The sequence below is a fragment of the Perna viridis genome, chromosome 10 (assembly GCF_037379345.1).
Source record: "Perna viridis isolate PV_CMFRI_1.1 ecotype Kerala chromosome 10, ASM3737934v1, whole genome shotgun sequence".
NCBI classification, from domain to species: domain Eukaryota; kingdom Metazoa; phylum Mollusca; class Bivalvia; order Mytilida; family Mytilidae; genus Perna; species Perna viridis.
Window position 1 is genome coordinate 18,205,860 of NC_142454.1, and position 19,799 is coordinate 18,225,658.

At 31.5% G+C, this 19,799-nt stretch overlaps 1 protein-coding gene across 11 annotated transcripts in view; it reads left to right on the top strand.

Moving 5' to 3' along the window:
* LOC148604806 (uncharacterized) overlaps window positions 1-18,919 on the top strand; it is a 98,401-nt gene extending 79,482 nt beyond the window's left edge. For 4 of the 11 annotated variants that reach the window (XM_088550534.1, XM_088550538.1, XM_088550539.1 and 1 more), the window contains 7 exons: window positions 2,063-2,248; window positions 2,880-2,975; window positions 5,273-6,624; window positions 7,275-7,337; window positions 8,911-8,937; window positions 10,925-10,960; window positions 14,306-18,919. In XM_088550534.1, the coding sequence (XP_088406660.1) occupies window positions 2,063-2,248; window positions 2,880-2,975; window positions 5,273-6,624; window positions 7,275-7,337; window positions 8,911-8,937; window positions 10,925-10,960; window positions 14,306-15,409 (2,864 nt within the window). In that variant the 3' untranslated portion in view covers window positions 15,410-18,919. The remainder of the gene's footprint in view (window positions 1-2,062; window positions 2,249-2,879; window positions 2,976-5,272; window positions 6,625-7,274; window positions 7,338-8,910; window positions 8,938-10,924; window positions 10,961-14,305) is intronic. The other 7 variants (XM_088550542.1, XM_088550536.1, XM_088550535.1 and 4 more) reach the window with 7 other exon arrangements.
* Window positions 18,920-19,799: the final 880 nt, after the last annotated feature.

The following is a 19,799-nucleotide window of genomic DNA, read 5'->3' on the forward strand; positions in this document are numbered from 1 at the left end:
AAGTGTTCAAATGTTTCACTGAATCCATACCTTAATCAAATAGCATTATGTATTCTATAACTCTGTGTGGTTTCTTTTTGTGTGTGCAAAAACTGGTAATGTGTTTTTTGTTTGTTTGTTTTTTTAGCTCACCTAGCTGAATGCCATGTGAGCTATTGCCATCACTTGGCATCCGCCATCGTCGTTTGTCATTGTCGTCAGTCATCATTAACAATTTTTCAAAACTCTTCTTCTCTGAATTGGAACCAAACTTGGTATGAATGTTCCTTGGGGTATCCTGCATAGAACTGATGTGGGGATTTTTGATCCGTCGAAAAACATGGCCACCATTACTAAAAATAGAACAAAGGGGTCAGACAGTAGTTTTTCGCATATATGTCCAAAACGGTTAGGTTTAGCCAAATTTTGACAGGATAAAAGTGTTCAGCATGGTGAGATCTATCTGAGGTCAAATTTTCATTTTAATCTATTGAGCCATGTTGGGGTTATTGCCCTTTTTCAATGTTTTTTGCTATTTTTTAAGGTTATTTCTTTCAAAATTCTTCTCCTCTGACACTATTTTACCAATTGAAACAAAACTCAGTATAAGTGTTCCTTGAGGTATCCTGCAAAGAATTGAAGTGGGGTTTTTTTGATCCGTAGAAAAACATGGCCACTGTTACAAAAAATAGAACATAGAGATCAGACAGTAGTTTTTCGCATATATCTCCAAAACCGTTAGGTTTAGCCAAATTCGTTCAATTGCTGAAATGATCCTTATTTTTAGGACTACAAAAGTCTTCAGGCATAAAATTTGTCAGACGCCTTCTTATAACAGTTATTGCCCTTGACGGGAAAATGACAGGTTTTTTTTTTTTTGCAGTTTTCAGCCAATGTCTTGAAAACTATGATAGATTTAGACTTTCATTTACTGAAATGATCCTTATGATTAGTCTTATCAAAGTTTTCTTTAGTCAAAATTGTTGGACAACTTCTTGTTTAATTTATTGCCCTTGAAAGGCAAAATTCAACAGGTGAGCGATTCAGGCTTCTGAGAGCCTCTTGTTCAAGGCTGATTTTGCTTTGAAATGTTCAGTTGCATATAATGTTCTGGTTATTGCACGCTGACACTTCATTGCTGTCTATGGGCAAATTATATTGCTATACAATATTTTTGTCTAACAATGTTTACACATATAAGTCATACAAGTACCTTACTTTATACAATATTATTCTGTATATATATATGGTCCTTCTAATTAAAATTATACCTGCTCACTGTTCCCTTCAGTCACTGCATGTAACATCTAACACGCCAATCTAATTTCTGTTCAGATAAATTTATTGGAATTTTAACTTCGAATAATGCTTTCACAGTCAAGAAAAGTGAAATATGATTGGCTGATCTGAACAGAAAGAAGAATGAAGTGTTAGATCTTACATTCAGTGACTGAATAGAACAATTAGCAGATATAAACAAAGATTGGGTGGTATGTAGGAATCACCCTGCCTGTCCACATGTACACATTTCTTGTAAATGGATTTCAATGAAATTTCATAGGACGGTTTGGCATTATGTATTGAAGGAAAATAGTTATTTCCCAAGGCTTACAAAGGACATTTACAGCATGGTTGTTATATTTATGTGCTTAATTTCAATATTTCTAATTTTAACTTTGATTGATGCTCAGTTTTTACTGTTTGAATTACTTGTATTTCTTTGTATTTCACAAAGGTTTTGACTAACAATATCAGTTTTGTGCACATGTTTTAAAGTTTTTTACTTTTTTATTTCACCTAAATAATTATATAACAGCTATTTATTAATATATCAATAAAACAATTTAAAATGCATTTTTTTTGTAATTTAATGATTTGTTAATTTTTTTTTATTTCTGTATAAATCTTTAAATGTTTTTCTTTTCTTTTAATAATTGCAGTTTCAATTATTTATTTATCTGTAGAATTTGATTTTTGTCACACTCTTAAAAAAAATAATGTAAAGAGGCAGCTAATTGAAGTTAAAAGTGGTAATTTTTATGAAACTTTTTTTTAAGTATATTATATATTTTTCCTTTCACAGTTGATGGACTAAGTTTTGGAGTTCACAATCCAGTGGAATTACCAAGGTCAGAGACTGACTTTCAGGTTATAGCCTCTAGTTTTGGACTCCTAAGTCCAGATAAAATACCACCAGGCATAGAAGAGGGAATTCTTGACCCAAGGATGTTCTCTGAGAGAAAATTATTTATAGACCCTGATATAATAGGTAACATATACTTATAATTCTGAGATTTCTAATGGTAAACTCCTTGCAAATTGTTTTTGATTACAGTTAAAATTTCAAATACTGGTTATTGCAGGTCCTCATACGTTATTCCAGTAACTTGGTGGTTCATCAGAACTATGTGAATGATAAGCTCTATTTTTGGAGTGTGACCCTCAGGATATGGGTCACTTGGCCACTATGAACCACTGTTTTTAAGCTGTACTCAGTGATATTTTTAAGCCTATTTTTTTTTTTATATAAAGGGAGATAATGTACAAAAAAATGTTGTACTGATTTTTTAATATGTTATTGCAAGTCAAATATGAAAGTAAAAGAAATATCAAATGTGTATAGAACTATATGTTCTTTGTGTAATTACTATAAATGAAAAACCTTTCATAATAAGGTAATAAGTAGAATTTGGGCGAAAATGAAGTGAACGAAATTTCTTGCTTGGTAATTGCTACTAGCTTTTTTACCTTAAGTAAGATCCAGTTTTTTTTTACCTTGAGTAAGAAGACCTAATTGTTTTATTCTTTTTATGCATGAACAATTCCCTTACCTTCCTCCTTTAATCCTATTATCAGTTGCTAACCTTTGTTATGCTTCACCTTGACCTTTTCTTTGACAGATTTAACCTTGTTACCCCCTCCCTCATCACATGACCAAGATGCTGCCATGACAACCTGGAAGCCATCTCTTACCTCCAGCTTACCTATTGGTTATGGTAAATTGTCTTTAAAATATTTTATGTTTCCATGAATACTGTGGTCGAAAGATTATTTATGGTGTCACATTTTTTAATGGATATTTTTTCTGTATGTGTGTCAGGTATTTACAATTTTCGTTAGGAAAGATATTTGCAGAAACTAGTGGTTTGACAGCATTGTAGATTTTTTTTTTCTTTTTCATTACTGTTTATGATAGTTTGTTAGAACAGTTCATCTCTGCAATAGTAACAGTCATCAATAGCTAGGTACACCATACATTTGAGTATAAAAAAACCTCTAAAAATTGAATTAATACATGAAATAATTTGACCTTTGAAGGTCAAGGTCTCCAACATTAAGGAAGTAGACCTGGGGTAAGGGACACAGCTCTTAAAAATCATTGGAACGTTTGTATTCAGCATTTTACATCAATCTTATGTAAGCATCTAATTTACTTGGCTTCATTTTATTCTGCTTCAAACAAAAACTTAAAGGCATTGGTGAAATTTAATATGATACAAACATATCCCCGACTTTATGAGTTATGTCCCTTACACTAGGTCTACCTCCTTAAAGCAAGCTTTTCAGAGACAGTTATAATGGTAATACATGCAACACTGACATTATTTCACTGCTATCCCCAGCAAACACATACTTTGGGGCATATATTGGAATCATTTTGTCAGTCAGTCTGTGTATTCATTTGTCCACACATTTGGGAGTACAGCTCCTCATAAACTGCTGAATGGATTTTGATGAATTTTGTATTAAGGTTTAACATTATATGTAGATGTGCATTATTGTTTGATACCTCCTTTTTAGCTCACCTGGCCAAAGGCCAAGTGAGCTTATGCCATCACTTGGCGTCCGTCGTCGTCATGGACAAATTTTCAAAAATCTTCACCTTTGAAACTACTATACTAACAGGTTTTAAACTTGGCATGATTATTTCCTATGGTGTTCTGAACAAAATAATTTTTGGGATTTTTGATCCATGAAAAAACATGGCAGCCATTACTAAAAATAGAACATAGGGGTCAGATGGCAGTTTTTTGCAATTAACTGAAAAACTGTTGCCTTTAGCATATTTCTGGCATGAGTTGTATTGTTCAGCATCATGAGACAGACCTATGCTGAAATTTTCAAAACAATTTGTCAACTGTTGTAGGAGTTAAGGCCCCTGAAACAGTTTTTTTGGCATTTTTCGCATGTGCAACTCATGTGAAAATCTTCTTCTCAAAATCCATTGCACAGAATTCAGTGAAAGTTGGCCTATATGTTCTTTAGAGTATCCCACACAAAATGGATGTTGGGATTTTTGATCCATGAAAAAACATGGCAGCTGTTACTAAAAATAGAACATAGGGGTCAGATGACAGTTTTTTAAAATAACTCGAAAACCGTTGCCTTCAGCAAATTTCTGGCATAAGTGAAATTGTTAAGCATCATGAGAAGGACCTATGCCAATATTTTCAAAACCATTCATTGACTGATGTAGGAGTTACGGCCCCAAAACAGTTTTTTTGTTGTTTTCTTTTCTTTTTCACTTGTATGTACAACTTTGAAAATCTTCTTCTCTAAAACCATTTAAGATCATTGAATGAAAATAAGCATAATAGTTCTTTAGTGTACTGTGCTCAAAATGACTGTTGTGATTTTTAATCCATGAATAGATATGGCTGCCTATACTAAAGATGGAACTTAGGGGTCAGAAGACATTAAAAATTGTTGCCTTTAACAAAATTCTGGTTCAGGTCATGAAAATGCTATTAAAAGCATTTCCTGCACTTGACAATTTAGTTGATTTTAACTTAGCCTGTCTCATTCCTCAAGTTTTTAAAATAAGCAAATAGTTAACTTGGTGAGCGATTCAGGCTTTCTCTAGTTTATTAACAAAAAACATCACAGTAGAAAATTAGTACGACTTTCATTTGATATAGCTGATAAATTTCTATTCATGTACATGTATATGTATTATGATAATAAGTCATAGATAAAGCATCATGAAGTAAGAAGTATCAGACATGTTACAAGTTGCTCATTGAAAATTTTTATAAGATTTACTTAATAACTTACTGGTATCTTATACCAACTCATATAACTGGTCAGTATAAAATAAAAAATGTTAAATTAACTTGCTTTCATTTTTGTTGAGAGACCAAGAAACCAAAGAGATAAATATATTGCAGTTCTACCATGAAAATTAATATTGAAACATAGGGACAAATACCTGATTTTTCTATTTCTTAGGTGTATTATTTATAACTGTAGCCTCTGTGTGAATTATCTTAAAAAATGTAATTTTTCTTGATAGATGTTAGAAAAGCTATCAACAAACAACCAACACAACATCATCCTCCTCCAATAGAGAGGTCAGCAAGCATGGGAGATAACCCTGACTTCCTTGATGAGGACATAGATGCTTTTATAGCATCCATGATGATTCCCCCACCACCTGAGTCATGTATGACCTCCAGTGTGTCTGATGACCCAGTGGAATCTCTTCAATTTCCAATGGAGGAAGAGGAGTTCCATATGTACAATGGTGCTGATAGCTTGATCTCATCTGACGAAGTACTGTCTTCATTAGTTATTCCTCCGCCTCCAGGTGATGCATCAGAATCTATTGAAGAAATACACATAGTCCCTCCAGTAAACAGTGAATCGTTAGAAAGTAAAAAACGTTACAAACACAGGAGATCTAGTTCATTGGATATTTCTAGTCTACGTAGATTTAATGACACATTAGATTCATCTGAACCTACACAGGAAAATAGTTCCAAGTCATGTGATTCAAATATCCAGCCACCAAATTCATTGAAAACTTCATCAAATCCCTCGAAGGATTTTGAGTCTCCAGCAACTGTGTCAGAAAAATTGACTATTCTGTTACAATCGATGCCAAATTTTGGCAGTGCCCAGGAAGCTGACATGAAATTCAGACGGACTTCTTCATTACGCTTGGAGAAAAGTGCTTCATTTGAAGTTCTCAGTTCACCTCCAAATGAAATAGATACTACAAGTTCAAATGTGAACAAAAAAGTAGGACGTAGCAACTCATTCCAGGTACACTTGCATGGGAAACCTTCAGTGATAGTTGACATTACCTCACAAGAACAGGAAACACTAAAGAAAAGTGGCCAATCATATACATCTCCAAAGAAAAATAGGGCTGCTGATCCTCCCAAAAAAGAGGAATCTAAGTCTTCACCAAAATCAAATTATTCTCGCCATTTGAGACGGACTCATTCATTTGACATCATTCCTAAAAAGGGGGATGAAAAAGAATCGGGTGAAAAAACATCTGGAGATAATTTTGCATCATTAAAAGCTAAATTGAAATCATATAGGGATTATTTACTGAGCAAGTCTGATAGTTCAAAACATCGAAAATCACCAGTGACACATTCTGAAAATAGTGATGACTCTAAAACTAGTTGTGAGAATGCAGAAAGTCCCCTGAAACGATCAAACTCATTTACATTTAATTGGTTAAAACGGAGGTCAAATTCTCTGGACTCAATAATTGCTAAACCAAGTTCTGACAGCGAGTCAACACAGGAGAGTAGCCAAGTGGATGATACTGTCAAAAGAGTTCCACAAGTGTTGAGCACCCTTAATATTCCAAGATCAACATTCAAACCTCATTCCAATCTTTCAGTACAGGTAAGGTTAAATAAAGGTCATGTGGTCATTCTCAAAAAGGGGGGTAGTAGGTTTATTTCTGTGGAATTCACAAGTAGATTCAGAAGTAGCACTTGCTTTTTTAAGCTCAGACCAAATCCATCAACTGCTTTATCATAGGATATCTATGTAGATGTAGAAATAAGAAACTCTTCTCCCTTATATTCTATTGGTATATTATTTTAGGTTCCTAGTTATATTTGGTTTCTTCCATCCTTGGTTTTGTTTTGTGATTACCTCCCTTCCCATGTTTATCAAATCCTCAATTATATACTGTGACTTTTATGATTAAGTGGTAATACTTTTTCATTTCTTTATTACTTAATAAAATTTTAAGTAATGATTTCTCAATTTTTAAAACTGTATAAAATGTATTGAGATTTAATTCCAAGTAGCTCTTCACTATCAAAAGTGTCTCATATTTTTAACATAAGAGCATGTTTGCATGTAAGGGTCTTCACTCAGTTTTTTAGGATAAATTTTGTTAGTATCATAGCATTACTTTATTCAGTGTTTCAAGAACAGGAGAAAAATTCCTTGAAAGTTTTTTTTTTCAGTATTGATTTAACTTTCTAGATTTTTTTCTTCATAATGCGTTTATCACCATTAAACATCTGTTTTGCCCCGTTCAGTTACAGTTACAGCAACTGCTAGTAGACTTAAAATTTGATTCGTGTGCCAGACTAAGTCATATGGTAGGTTGCATGGAAGGTTTGCTCACACAGTTTTCAGATTGACTTGTGGTTGTGATGATTGTCACTTTTGGTTTTTTAACTAATGAACAAGCAAGAAATAGACAAGAAATCAGATTTTATTTCTGCTATTTCTTTTGTTTTGACGTAAAAGCTCAGTCATATTTTAAAATTAATTAATTTTTAATTTTTATCAGATATTTTCTATGATTTTGGTACAAGAAAGTACTTAAATTAAGAATTATCTTTTTTTAAAATCAAGATGCTGCTATGAATTTTGCTCAGAATAACAAGAAATTTATTTTCACTAATCAAGATTTATTTTTGCATTCTGAAAATTTTAGAGAGATTTATGATAATAAAGTTTAAATTTATGATGTTACATAATATCTGAAATTTTTTTTCGAATATTTTGTGATATCACAGTATTTCTTTTTCTTTTAACCAACTTTTTTTTTTTTAAGTTGTGTGAAATATTCAGCACAGAATCACTGTTAATATTTAACCCTGTTTTCTGTTGTCATACACAGGATATAGAGACCAGAAATATTGAAGAAAAGATGTTTGTTGATTTTCCTTGAATTACACATCTTTTTAAAAAATGTGCCTGATTCTATCATACTGAAATTATATTTTTAACACAAATGAAGGGCACAGTCTACTAGTATATCTAATTCAAAATTCTGATAGAATTGTTGCCCTTTTTATAATTAATAAAAAATGAAAATGAAATGAAATGAAATGAAAAAAGTTTACTTTTAATATATTACATGTATATGGTGAAATTAGTAAACTAATAATATATATCTATATATATATATATATATATATATATATATATATATATATATATATATATATATATATATATATATATTTATATATTTATATATTTATTTATTTATTTTTCTTTATATAATATGTAATGATAAGACAAACCAATAAAGTGTTGAGAACATCGGGCACTGTGAATTAGAGCTTTTTTTATGGTAACCAAAGGTAAATGACTGAATTGGATGTACAAGTATCAAATGTAGTTTTCTATGATTTTATCAACTTTTATACTTGGTCTGATTCACTCAAAATTTTGCATAATTATCCTGTTATACCCATTTTGACTCTGTGGGCACAACACAAACATACACTTTACATGTTATGGCCACTTCAGAAGTGGAAGGATTTGATAGCCCTAAGACCTGTCTTAACCCATCTTTTCATAAAAATGATTGTACCAAGTCAAGAACATAATGGCTACAGTAATTTCAGTTTTTCCGGTTTATTCTCCATTTTGCAAGATTGTACCATTTAATATCTCCCTTTCCCATTTGTGATTTTGAATTCCGTAATTTTGTTATAACCTTTATTTGGCTGTTGATATACTTCGTGAGTGAATCTGGCCATTTTAGGTACAAGTTGATAAATTCATGAAAATTAAACTTCAGTACTTTAATGGAAAAAGCTAAAAAGCTTGAATTTTATTTCCTGTATCTGATGAAACAGCAGTCCACCATCATGGTCTCTATGTCAGTGTTTTGTGACATGACATTGTATTTGAATGTGACCATTTCTATTACAGCATTATACTTTTCCCCTTGATAAAAAGGTCAGTAGCTAGCTGGTGCTTCTGTCCCAACACGTTTGTGTGTTATTTTCACCGTGTGTTACCATGTACAGTTCTACTCAGTTGTGACTTTATTTTGTTGTTTGCAGGGGCGGATCCAGGGTTTGAGTTTAGGGGGGCATTAATTGAATTAAAGGCAGTGCAAAGCAAGGCAAAAAATATTATGGGGTGAAACTAGTGGCGAAGTTTTTTTTCTTACCGATTTAGGGGGTGTACGCCCGTTACTCCAGTCCTTGGATCTGCGCCTGGTTTGCCAAAATATATTAAAATCTTTAATATTATTTTTATTGCTTTTTAAAAAAAGAAAATGACTATTCCCAAATGAGATGCATTTGTCCAGTAACATTTTGTTAAACTTTCAGTTCCTTCCTCCATAAAAACCTTGAAATTTCCAACAATGTCCAAAAAAGTTGTCTCCCTTACCTATAGTATGTTTCATTTTATCAGTTTAACACAAAATTGTCAAAAAAAATTTTTTCCCTTAAATTCTGTTTTGTTTTACAGTGTATATAAGATCAAATTTATTTGCATGTGTGTTTCAGTTATTCAAATATTTTATTGCTTTTTGCTTATTTCATTTCATGCTTTAGAACTTTGCAAGCCAAAAGTATTTTTACATCTGCACGTTGTCATATATTCCACACGTATGCTGTTATGCTGCTGGGAAAACTTCTAATGATTTTACATTCATTATTTTCTTTTTCTCAAATCATTGTTTTTGCATTTTAAAAGCACTCAGTTTCCTTGAAGAAGAAATTGTTATGTGGCCTATTTCTGGTAAATTGTTTTAATTTTGTTTATTTAAAATTTTATTTTCCCTAACATTAGTTCAAATGACCTAAGTTGAAATCATCATTTTTGTTGCCTTTGATATAACACAACTTCAACTACTGGCTATTTTAAAACATGATTTTTTTATAGTTATAGTTTATCTTTGAGTTTTTAGCTCACCTGGCCATAGGCCATCACAGCTATTGCCTTCACTTGGCGTCTGTCATCGCTGTTGTTAACAATTTTTCAAAATTCTTCTCCATGAATCTACTAGACTGATCAAAACCAAACTTGGTATGATTGTTGCTTAATGTGTTCTGCATAGGACTGATGTGGGGTTTTTTGGTCCGACAAAAACATGGCCACCGTTACTTGAAATAGAACATAGGGGTCAGACAGCTGTTTTTCGCATATATTTCTCCAAAACTGCTAGGTTTAGCCGCATTCTATCATTTGCTGAAATGATCCTCATTATAAGCCTACAAAAGTCAGTATTGGGTCAAAGTTGTCAGATGACTCCTTGTGAGAGTTATTGCCCTCGAAAGGCAAAATTTAAAGCAGTTAAGTGATTCAGGCTCCTAGGAGCCTTTTGTTTCCCTTATTGAAATTGTTTGCCCAAAAATCACTTTGTGAGATAATTTTTTCAAAAAGTAAACAGTTTTCTAATTTTTTAGTACTTCAACTTAATTTTATTCCCGGACGTTAAACCCCAACAAACAAACAAACATAATTTTATTCCTCTTTTTGTTTTAATGTGGGAAAGGGGCTCTTAAAAATATATCTGAACTGTACATGGTTTTTCTTCTAACTAAATAGTACACAACACATGTAATAATGTTTAAAATATTATAGATGAAAATAATGATTTTTTTTCATAGTAATTTTCTTCGTAGATTAAGTAGAAAACATGTAGTTGTTAAAATTTTGTTTTTTTTTTTTTAAATATTTATCTTTGCATTTATTATTTTGGTTCTAATAACCCTTATTGTCTTATTATTAGTTTTTTTTTTTTTTCACTTAGTTCCATTTTTTATTATCTTTTATCGTCATTTTTCCTTCTTAATTTTAATCTTGAGTTATTGAGTTTTTGAGTTGTATTAAATTTTCTTGCCATAGAGGGAGGCAATCCATGTACTGATTACTTAAAGATTTTTTTGTACGATTGACAAAAAAGTTATGACTTTCCATTGAATTTCAGGGCACTTCTGTCACAAGTTCAGATCACTTGGAAGAGGTAATTGCACATCGTCATATTTTGGGCATGCGGTGATTCAATGTTGTTTTTATTATAATTACATAAAGACATCTGTTGTCAAGAATGATCTAATGTATTGAGTATCAGTCTTTCTAAAAATCAGACAGAAGGTGATTCATGCATGTCAAAAACCCACCAAATTCAGTTTTGTTTCTTGTTCAGAGACAGTTACTTTCACATAACCAGCCTTTTTTTTAGTTTGGTTGTTGTGCTTTTGATATAAAAATTTTATAGATTGTACATGAAATTTGCACTTGGCAAGAGTTATTGTTCTTGATTTGGCTTCATTTGGTTGATTCTAGTTCGAGATGAATGTATGATTTTCTGAAAAGTGCAGATTTAAATGCAAAAAAAGATTATCGTTATGTGAAAGTATAGCATATGTAGACTGGGAAAGCATCATTAGTTTGGTGGGTTTTTCAACACCATGAATCACTTAACCATTGGCAGTGTCTGAATTTTATATGGACTAGTACTTAATGTGATAACGGATACTGTTGGCTTACTGTGAAGTCTTTTTTATATAATTTAATATAATTTAAAATAATTTTGGGGTATCACCAAACTACAAAGGATTATAATCCAATAAAAGAGTGTTTACATTTAACATTCAACTCTTTATGAAGCTATTTGAAGATTTGCCTTTGTATGTAGAGATTTTGAATTTTTTTGTCGTTGGTCTGCATAGGAGGAAGCTCCCATTTGTGTTTAATTGTTTATCAAATTTTCATTATAAAGTTATGTGACTACTAATACTGAAAAAAGGAGAGATGTTGCAGTGTGTGTATAAGAGCTGTTGTTTTTCTACATTGAATAAAGATTTTTTTCAGCATTAATGAATGTTTTGCTAAATTTTGATGCTGCCTTAAAAATGCTGAAGCTCTCTTGAAGTCTTATTTGTTTGATTTGTTTTGCAGATTCTATCTTAAAATTTAATCTTTTTTTTTTCATTTTTCTATAGGCTTTTAATTAGGTGACTTTTGCATGTTTTGTTTAGAGTTTGGTTGGAATGTGACTGCCATTAGGCAATAGACATGTTAGCTACTAGAAAGGTCATTTTATTTTGACCTCCGTGGTAGATTTGATATTGTTAGGTTCAAATGTACTTGCAGAGTGACTGAATGTTTTAGTGGCTTTCTGTTTTAGATAAAATGTGTGTGTGGTTTATTTTTGTAGTGTTGAATTCAAAAATTAGAAAATCTTACTTCAAAATATTCAGTCCTTTGAATAGAACAATTAATATCTGTCTGTCTGTCTGTATGTCTGTCTACATGTTTGTTCCTACAAAAATCATCTGATTAAGTAAGGTTAATTTTGTCAATTTTTATACAACCACAAAAATGAAGTATAATGGCATCACCCTGTCTTCATGTACTTTTATTTACAATAACTTGATGTAAACTTATCTGATCTTTTTGAATTTCCAGGGATATGGCAGAGGGCCCTATAATTTTTGGCCCACCCCTTTGAAAATAGGGGTTATGAAGTAGGGCCACTCATAAAGAAATCAACTGTTTAATTTTGGAAAAAATACTTTTATTAGATTCCTCATGAAAATCACAGCATAAACTGATCAATCCAACATCAGATATTTCTTACAGTTTTTGAGATATGAGGGGTCAAAGGGACCATGCTTAAAAAAATTAACAGTCAGATATCAAATATCAGATAACAGTTTTTAGTTTTGGGAATTGAGGGAAAAGGCCTTTGATAAGCACCCTTAAAGCAAACCTCTAACTGAATTTCAAATATTGTGCTATATTGTGTCCAAACCAGTTGTTGTGTCCATAATAAATAAAAATTCCCTGAAGTATGTTTAAAACTAATTTTGTGTCCCCAAGCATGCTGTGGTGTTATCATGCTTTGCTCAGCAAAGCCCTTTGTTTTTGTATTACTCCTGATCAGTGAGTTAGTAGCATATTGGAATTACCTTGTCCATCCATCCAAATTGTGTAGATATTGTCTCAACTCCCAATGGATGGTTGACTTCCAATTTGGTATGTTTCTTCATCCAATGTCAACTTCTTGTTCTGTGGGATCTTCCCATTTTTAACTATAAGGTAATTTTAATTACCAAAACCTCAACTGACACTGGACTAATTTATTTCAATTTTGATATGTGGTTCATACTGTAAGTATTTTTTCTTGTTGTCTGATATCAATTACCTGTATGAATGGGGAAAAAATATGCAATTTTGTTTTTGGTGGGGGTGGATGAAGCTTGTATTTTTTTTTTTTTTTTTTTTTTTGTTAACTTGGTAAATACAAATGTGTTTTTATATTTACGAACACAAAATTTCAGTGCAAATCCATTGAATTCTTATTTTCTCCAATCCTCTGAAGATATACTATTTTATCATTTTTTGTGTGTACTTTGATCTAATCTCATGATGAATATGTTAGTGTTTATTCTGTTGGGTATTCAAGTAGTAACATGTCCTTATTGGTAATGTGGGAATTAGGTGTTTTAGAGGTCACCATGAAGGTCATTAATATTCCTGGTTCAATCCAATCTTTAATCATTTTGTTATGATACATATGAATGGGGTAGGAAGATTTTATTAGTCATGTCAGTATATCTGTCCCGCTGAGCAGGATCATACTAAACGTGTGCTGGTTTTTAGTCAGAATTAGTCATTTTGTAACACCATTGTATACAAAGTTGTTGTTTCCATGGATTCTTGTGAAAAAATTTATAGGGTTCATATAATTCATACAATGTCTTTGTCTATTGTAGTTTGATTTACTTTTTTATGCACTTGTGACTAACACTGATGAAAATATATAATTTTTAATCATTTTGTTTTTTAGGCTAATTTATATCATTATATTTCAAAAATATGACACTTGTGTTCTTGAAAGGCAGAAAAAAAAAAGCTCATTTTATTACCGGTACTAATAAGTGTGTAATATATCAATTAAATAGTGTTCATTAAATTCAATACAGGTACATGTTAGGTGCATGCTGTGTGAGCTTCTTGGGGCATATATTCCATTGGTGTTTACACAGAAATTACATTGTTCCATTTAAACTTGATCATTGTTAGGTTATTTGAGTGTTTTTTCTTTTAAAGAAGGATAAGAAAATACTAATTTTTTATCAATTATTATGAAGCATTGCTTAATTGGTCATGATTTTTATAACAAGCATAACTCAATTGATCTTGCTAATCAGTTTATATGCAGATGTCACCACTTGCAACCAGAATGCATGTCAGTAACTATTTTTCTTCTATTTATGCATGTTTGCATGGCCAGCTTATATCTGCTGTGATATAAAAATGAGTACAAATGTTTATTTAGTTCTTTTCTTTATAATTTTAGAGAATGGCCCAAAAGAAGTCTGGACCAATGAAGGCCTTATCCTCTGTTATATTATCTGCTGATAAGAAACACTCAAAGGATCATGCATCAACTAAAGGTAGCAGACCAATGATGGTTGCTAATGGCAATGTGAAACATGACAGTAAGGAAGAGATTGAAGATAAATCTGAAGAGCCAGTCAGGCCTCGAAGGAATTCTCAACGTCGTGGTAGTAAAGACAATATTAGTGGAACATATACTCCTAAAAGTAGTTCAAAAGAACTTAGTCCATTTGATACTTTTGGTAGTAGTAGTAGTATATGGCGTCCAATGTCAATGCGAGGGAAAAGTACAATAAAAGACGATTCAGAAGAAAGTCGGACATATACAAATTTTGATGCACTACGGGACATTACAGCTGGTCGTTCACCTCAGGGAACAGATAGTAAAGTGACAAAGAAGCCACCTCCTCGACCAGCAGCACCCCCTGATCTTCAAAAACTCAATGTCTCTCTTCCTAATGGCGATTTAAGGCAAAGGAAAGGGTCATTTTCAGAGGAAAGTTTTGCAATAGTAAGTGACAAAATAAGTGTTAGCCATTCTGATTCGGTCAAACTTATTCTTGATAAGACTTATTCCGCCATGCAGTTTGATGAAGCCACCAAAGATGCTGATAGACTGTTATCAGAACTGAAACAGACTCTAGAAACCTTAAAAGACACCAGAATTGACCGTCGACCGAAACAGTTTGGAATGTGTAAAGAAGAACTCAATAATCGAGTCAAACAATTTGTATATGATGCAAAATTTCTGGTCAGCAATGCAACGCAAACTGAAGACAAACTAGCTGAAAATCTGAACACATGTATGCACACGCTCGCCAAGGTCTTTCTTCATACTCAGGCTACAATGATCATGATGGTTGCAGTTCATCAAGCTCAACAGCTTGGGTTTGAGGTCATTAAGGTCACAAACTCATTTAAAAGTACTTTAAACGCTGCCAAGGCAGCTTGTGGCAAGCCACTCTCAGATCCTCATATGCGATACTTGATGAGACAAGCCACAAGTTTGGCAACTTTGTTAAGTAGTTTGTTAAAGAATTTGAAAGTCCTTGAACAAAAGTAGTATAAATATTGTTTATTTATTATAGAAATTTTTAAAGTCCCAATTATTTATTTATGGTATAACCAAAAGTCTAAATGCATAGTATTTTTAAATTTGTCCAAAGATATTATTCTATTTTTATTCTTATTTCTTGGTTTTAATGTTCATTTTTCAAAAATCTTGACTTTAAAATTCCTTAGCCTTTAGATTCAGGGGTCAATTTCACAAAAAGTTGTGTAAATTTGGTTGTCAGTATTGACATAGTAACCGAAAATGGCATTATGACATCATAGCTTACAATAATTTTACACTTACCTTACCTTTTTAGTGAAAAGAATACTGTATCATATATTCTTAGACTTAAAAATATGAATAAATATATATGTAATTCTTTAGTGCTATATATCATAGTTGCACATTTTTGTCTCATGACAAATCTGAACAAAATATGCAAACCTACCCCTGCAAGTTTGCCAGCAAATTTGGTGTTACTGTGAAAGAAGACATGGATTTCCGATATTCATGGAAAAATTAAATAAAATCAACAAACTTAAAACTTAATGAACTAACAAAATTTTTACAACACCACAAAATAAGGTACCCAAAATTTAAAAGAATTTTACATGTTTTCCCATTTCACAACTCTATATTTATGTAAAGTTTCTTTTTGAACAACATTTTACTGCCCCATTAGACATAGTTTTTCTCCTTTTGTTTCTATGTTTACATTAAGTTATTACTTGATCAGTGAAATTGTGCTGTCTTTATTTTTGTAGATCTTATTTTAAAGTGTTCTGTGATATTTTTATGTTACCCCATTTGTTTATATCATATATCTATCATTATATTTTTTTCTAATGTATGTTGTCATTCCAATATGATATATATAGTGGCTACATTCCAGATAAGTGTGAATATGTATGTATATTATAATAATACAATTGTACAATTTGAATGTATATTTAGTTTCCATGGTGACCATTGTTGTATATTTATAAGCATTAATATATCAGATTTGTATGATTTATGTTTACATTTTTATGAATGAAAAGTTATCAAATTTGTCGGGAGGTTACATTTCTAATAAACTGGTTGTTTATCGATATTCAGGTCTTCCCTCTACATAATACTGATTTTTTACGAGTGACACTTTCACGCTTTTGAATATTTGGTCAGAAAAGTATAAATGATTCTTTAGAAAAGTATTTTAATGTTGAATAAATTTTGAGATAAAATTTCTACTCTCAAACCATCAATCTTTTTAGAATAGCTGTTATCCTAATATAAGGGTACAAAATTTACACTTTTGTATAACATTCATGATCTTTCTGAAGCTTTTTATAACTATGTTAATGGTCATATTGTTCAAGCTTTAAACTGATCTTGAATGAAAGTAGGTTTTAATGAGGGGATTAGGTAGGTGATCATAAAAGCTATCATGAATATACATGTTGATACAGTGAACCAACGTTTGTGTACGACTGCGTGAGATGTTGTTACGACAGGTACAACACAAATTTTCACCTGTAAGCAGACTTTTGGCTTCAGTTCAGAAAAGCTTATTTTGAAGTTAAACTTTTCATTCTTGTTTTATTGGTTAAAGTTGCAACCAATTACGTCAAGACAACTAAGCTTCTTTAGTGAACAGAAAAAAATTGTCTATAACATTTTATTTGTAATACATTAAACATGCCATAAGTCTAATTTTAGGCTTTTTTTTCTACCAAATGCACATGTATCATCATGTTCTTGATTTAAACTGTTATATAATGTAAAGTAGCCTTATAGGAATATTATTTTGGGTGAAGAAGGATTATTGGTGAAAACTAGAATTGAAAGAGTCCTTGTAAGATATTTGGAAATAAAAGCAGGTACACTTTCAAAAATCAACTTAGCTTCAGGTTTTGCAGGCATTATTTTATATTTAATAATTTGTCTTCATGTTTGTGTAAATAGGTAAAATTCATTGAAATCCTAATGAAAGAGCTCTATCTCTTGAATTGTCTTCAGAAATATTAATCCAGTAGAGAAAACTTATCCATACTAAGAAAGATATTGTTAAGTACAGCTCTATCTTAAAAACAGGCAGAAGCTTATGATAAGTGTTTCACAATATCTTAATCCAAAATATATTTTGATTGGAAATCCTTCAGTAGGCCTCATAGAAACTGTATTTGACGATAAGAGCACAAATAAAAATTGGTCTTTTGAGATATTAACACTTAAAGATTAGTTGATTTCTACAATAGAAAAGTACGGATAAATTTCCCACTATAACCAGTCAAAAATTATTTCAGGATATATAGCAGCTCCAAGAAAATGAAAGCAGGAAGAGTTGTTTTTAGGATGTAACAGATGTGTGTGAACAGTTTCATTGATTATCTTGAGATATGATGAATCACCCCTTGCCTGATTTTTAGACAGACCCTTACTTATATTGTTTCCAAAATTCTGTGTTCTGTCTCATAGATCCCGGTTTAGTGATATTTTTTTTTTTAATAATCTAAAATTTACATGTATTCTATCTCTTTTAATAGTCTTAAGTATTTTACTAAAGATAATTAGCGAGGGATACAGAGATACAACTTAAAGCTTATACACCTTTTTATACAGGCCACAAAAGATGACTTAGTACTGATCCAACAAAAAATATCTTGTTACTTAAGGCTTTATTATTCTTGCTTTAGCTTTCATGGCTTTAACTTTTTTGATACAGTCATTAAAAAAAAACTGATGCTTTTTATAGTAATCCAGAAGTCTTCTGTGCCAAATAATATCAGAATACTCTCTTACTGCTGTTTTGTTTGAAACTGCTGATATCAATCAAAAGGATAGAATTTCATGAGTTACTTCCCCTAATTCCATGAGTTTCCCTAGTGTCATTCTTAGGGAAGAGTGGATTTTTGTATCCTGAACAATATCTAACTAAAATTGGAGCTACAACATTTTTTCAATATTGAAGTTAGATTAAAAGGTAGAATTTTAATAAGTTTTGTAAACAATAAACATGTTTAATTTCAATTTTAGTCAATTTCTTTAAAAGGGGGAGTAACTTTTGAAATAGTTTGTTGAAGTATTATGTAAATTGTTAAAAGTGGATAGTTCAGGACTTATTGTTTTCATGGGATGTTGGCAATGACATTTCTGTTTCAATGGTTGATAATTGAGTGACTCATTTATGCATTTTCTCTTTTCATATTTTTCAATTTATGAAATGTGATATGCACTTAAATGCACATTTGACAATGTAATTCACCTATGGTTCAATTTTACAGTGTAACAAATGTTTAATACTTCAGTTAGGTTGAATTTGATATGCTCAAAACTATTTTATTTTGCCCATTAACTTACATAAAATGCCATGTTTTTTTTTCATTAACATTTATCAGTTGTGATATAGAATTATAATGTATGGAAATATATTAATTGCAATATACACTTGTTAAGGTGGTTACCTCTTATATAAGATTATATGGTATTCAAAGATTTGTAAACTTGAAACACAATAAATTGTGTTAAGTTTTATATGAACACTATGTGTTGTGTTGTTTTTAACTTTCCTCACCTGACAAGTATGGGTATATAGTGATCCTCGTGTCTGTCTGTCTGTTCCTCACTTTGATCGTTTCTGGATGATAACAGCCATATCAATACTTTCAAGCTGTTACAATGCATACAATTATATTGTTCAGAAGGTAGAGTTAGGCCAAATAAAATTAAACCTCTGTTTCCTGTTACCTGATTGACTCATGCCTTGACCCCTTGACTGACTAATATTTAAGTTAACAAACAATAAAAAAAAGCATTAAACAACCCAACATTTTACAGATGGTAGTCAATTTTCGGTTTCCACTAAGTCTGGGTGAAGATTAAGAAGTTTTTGAAGTTATTTTCTTTGAAATTTGGGAACAAATAAGTTCAAAAATAAATAAAACCCTGACCTATGGACAATTTTTTTTTCATTTGGACTTAGTCTTCTCTTGATTAAGTGACAATACTTTTAGAAGTGTACTGGGCAACTGAGAAAAACGGACTTCTATTAAAACCTCTGGAATGATTGAAAGTTTAAATCTGCTTATTAATGTTCAGTTCACTATCAAAGGTGGTCCATAAGGTGACTTGTTACTCAGAGTAAGACCAACTTTATCCCCTGAGCACTGCCATTGTAAATGCTATAATTCAAGTGTTTTTACCATGAAATGCAGATCAAATGTAGGTATCTTGTATGTAATAGCATGTATAATTATTCAAAAGTATGGCCTTTTTTATTTTGCAAATACTGAAAGTAAAGTATCTGTGATCATCAAACTTGGGTTTCACAATAAAAATTAACATTTGGAATTTTCTTCAAATCATGGGGGGAACAATCTGGAAAATTTGAGTCGAGGAATCTGATTTTTAGCTCACCTGG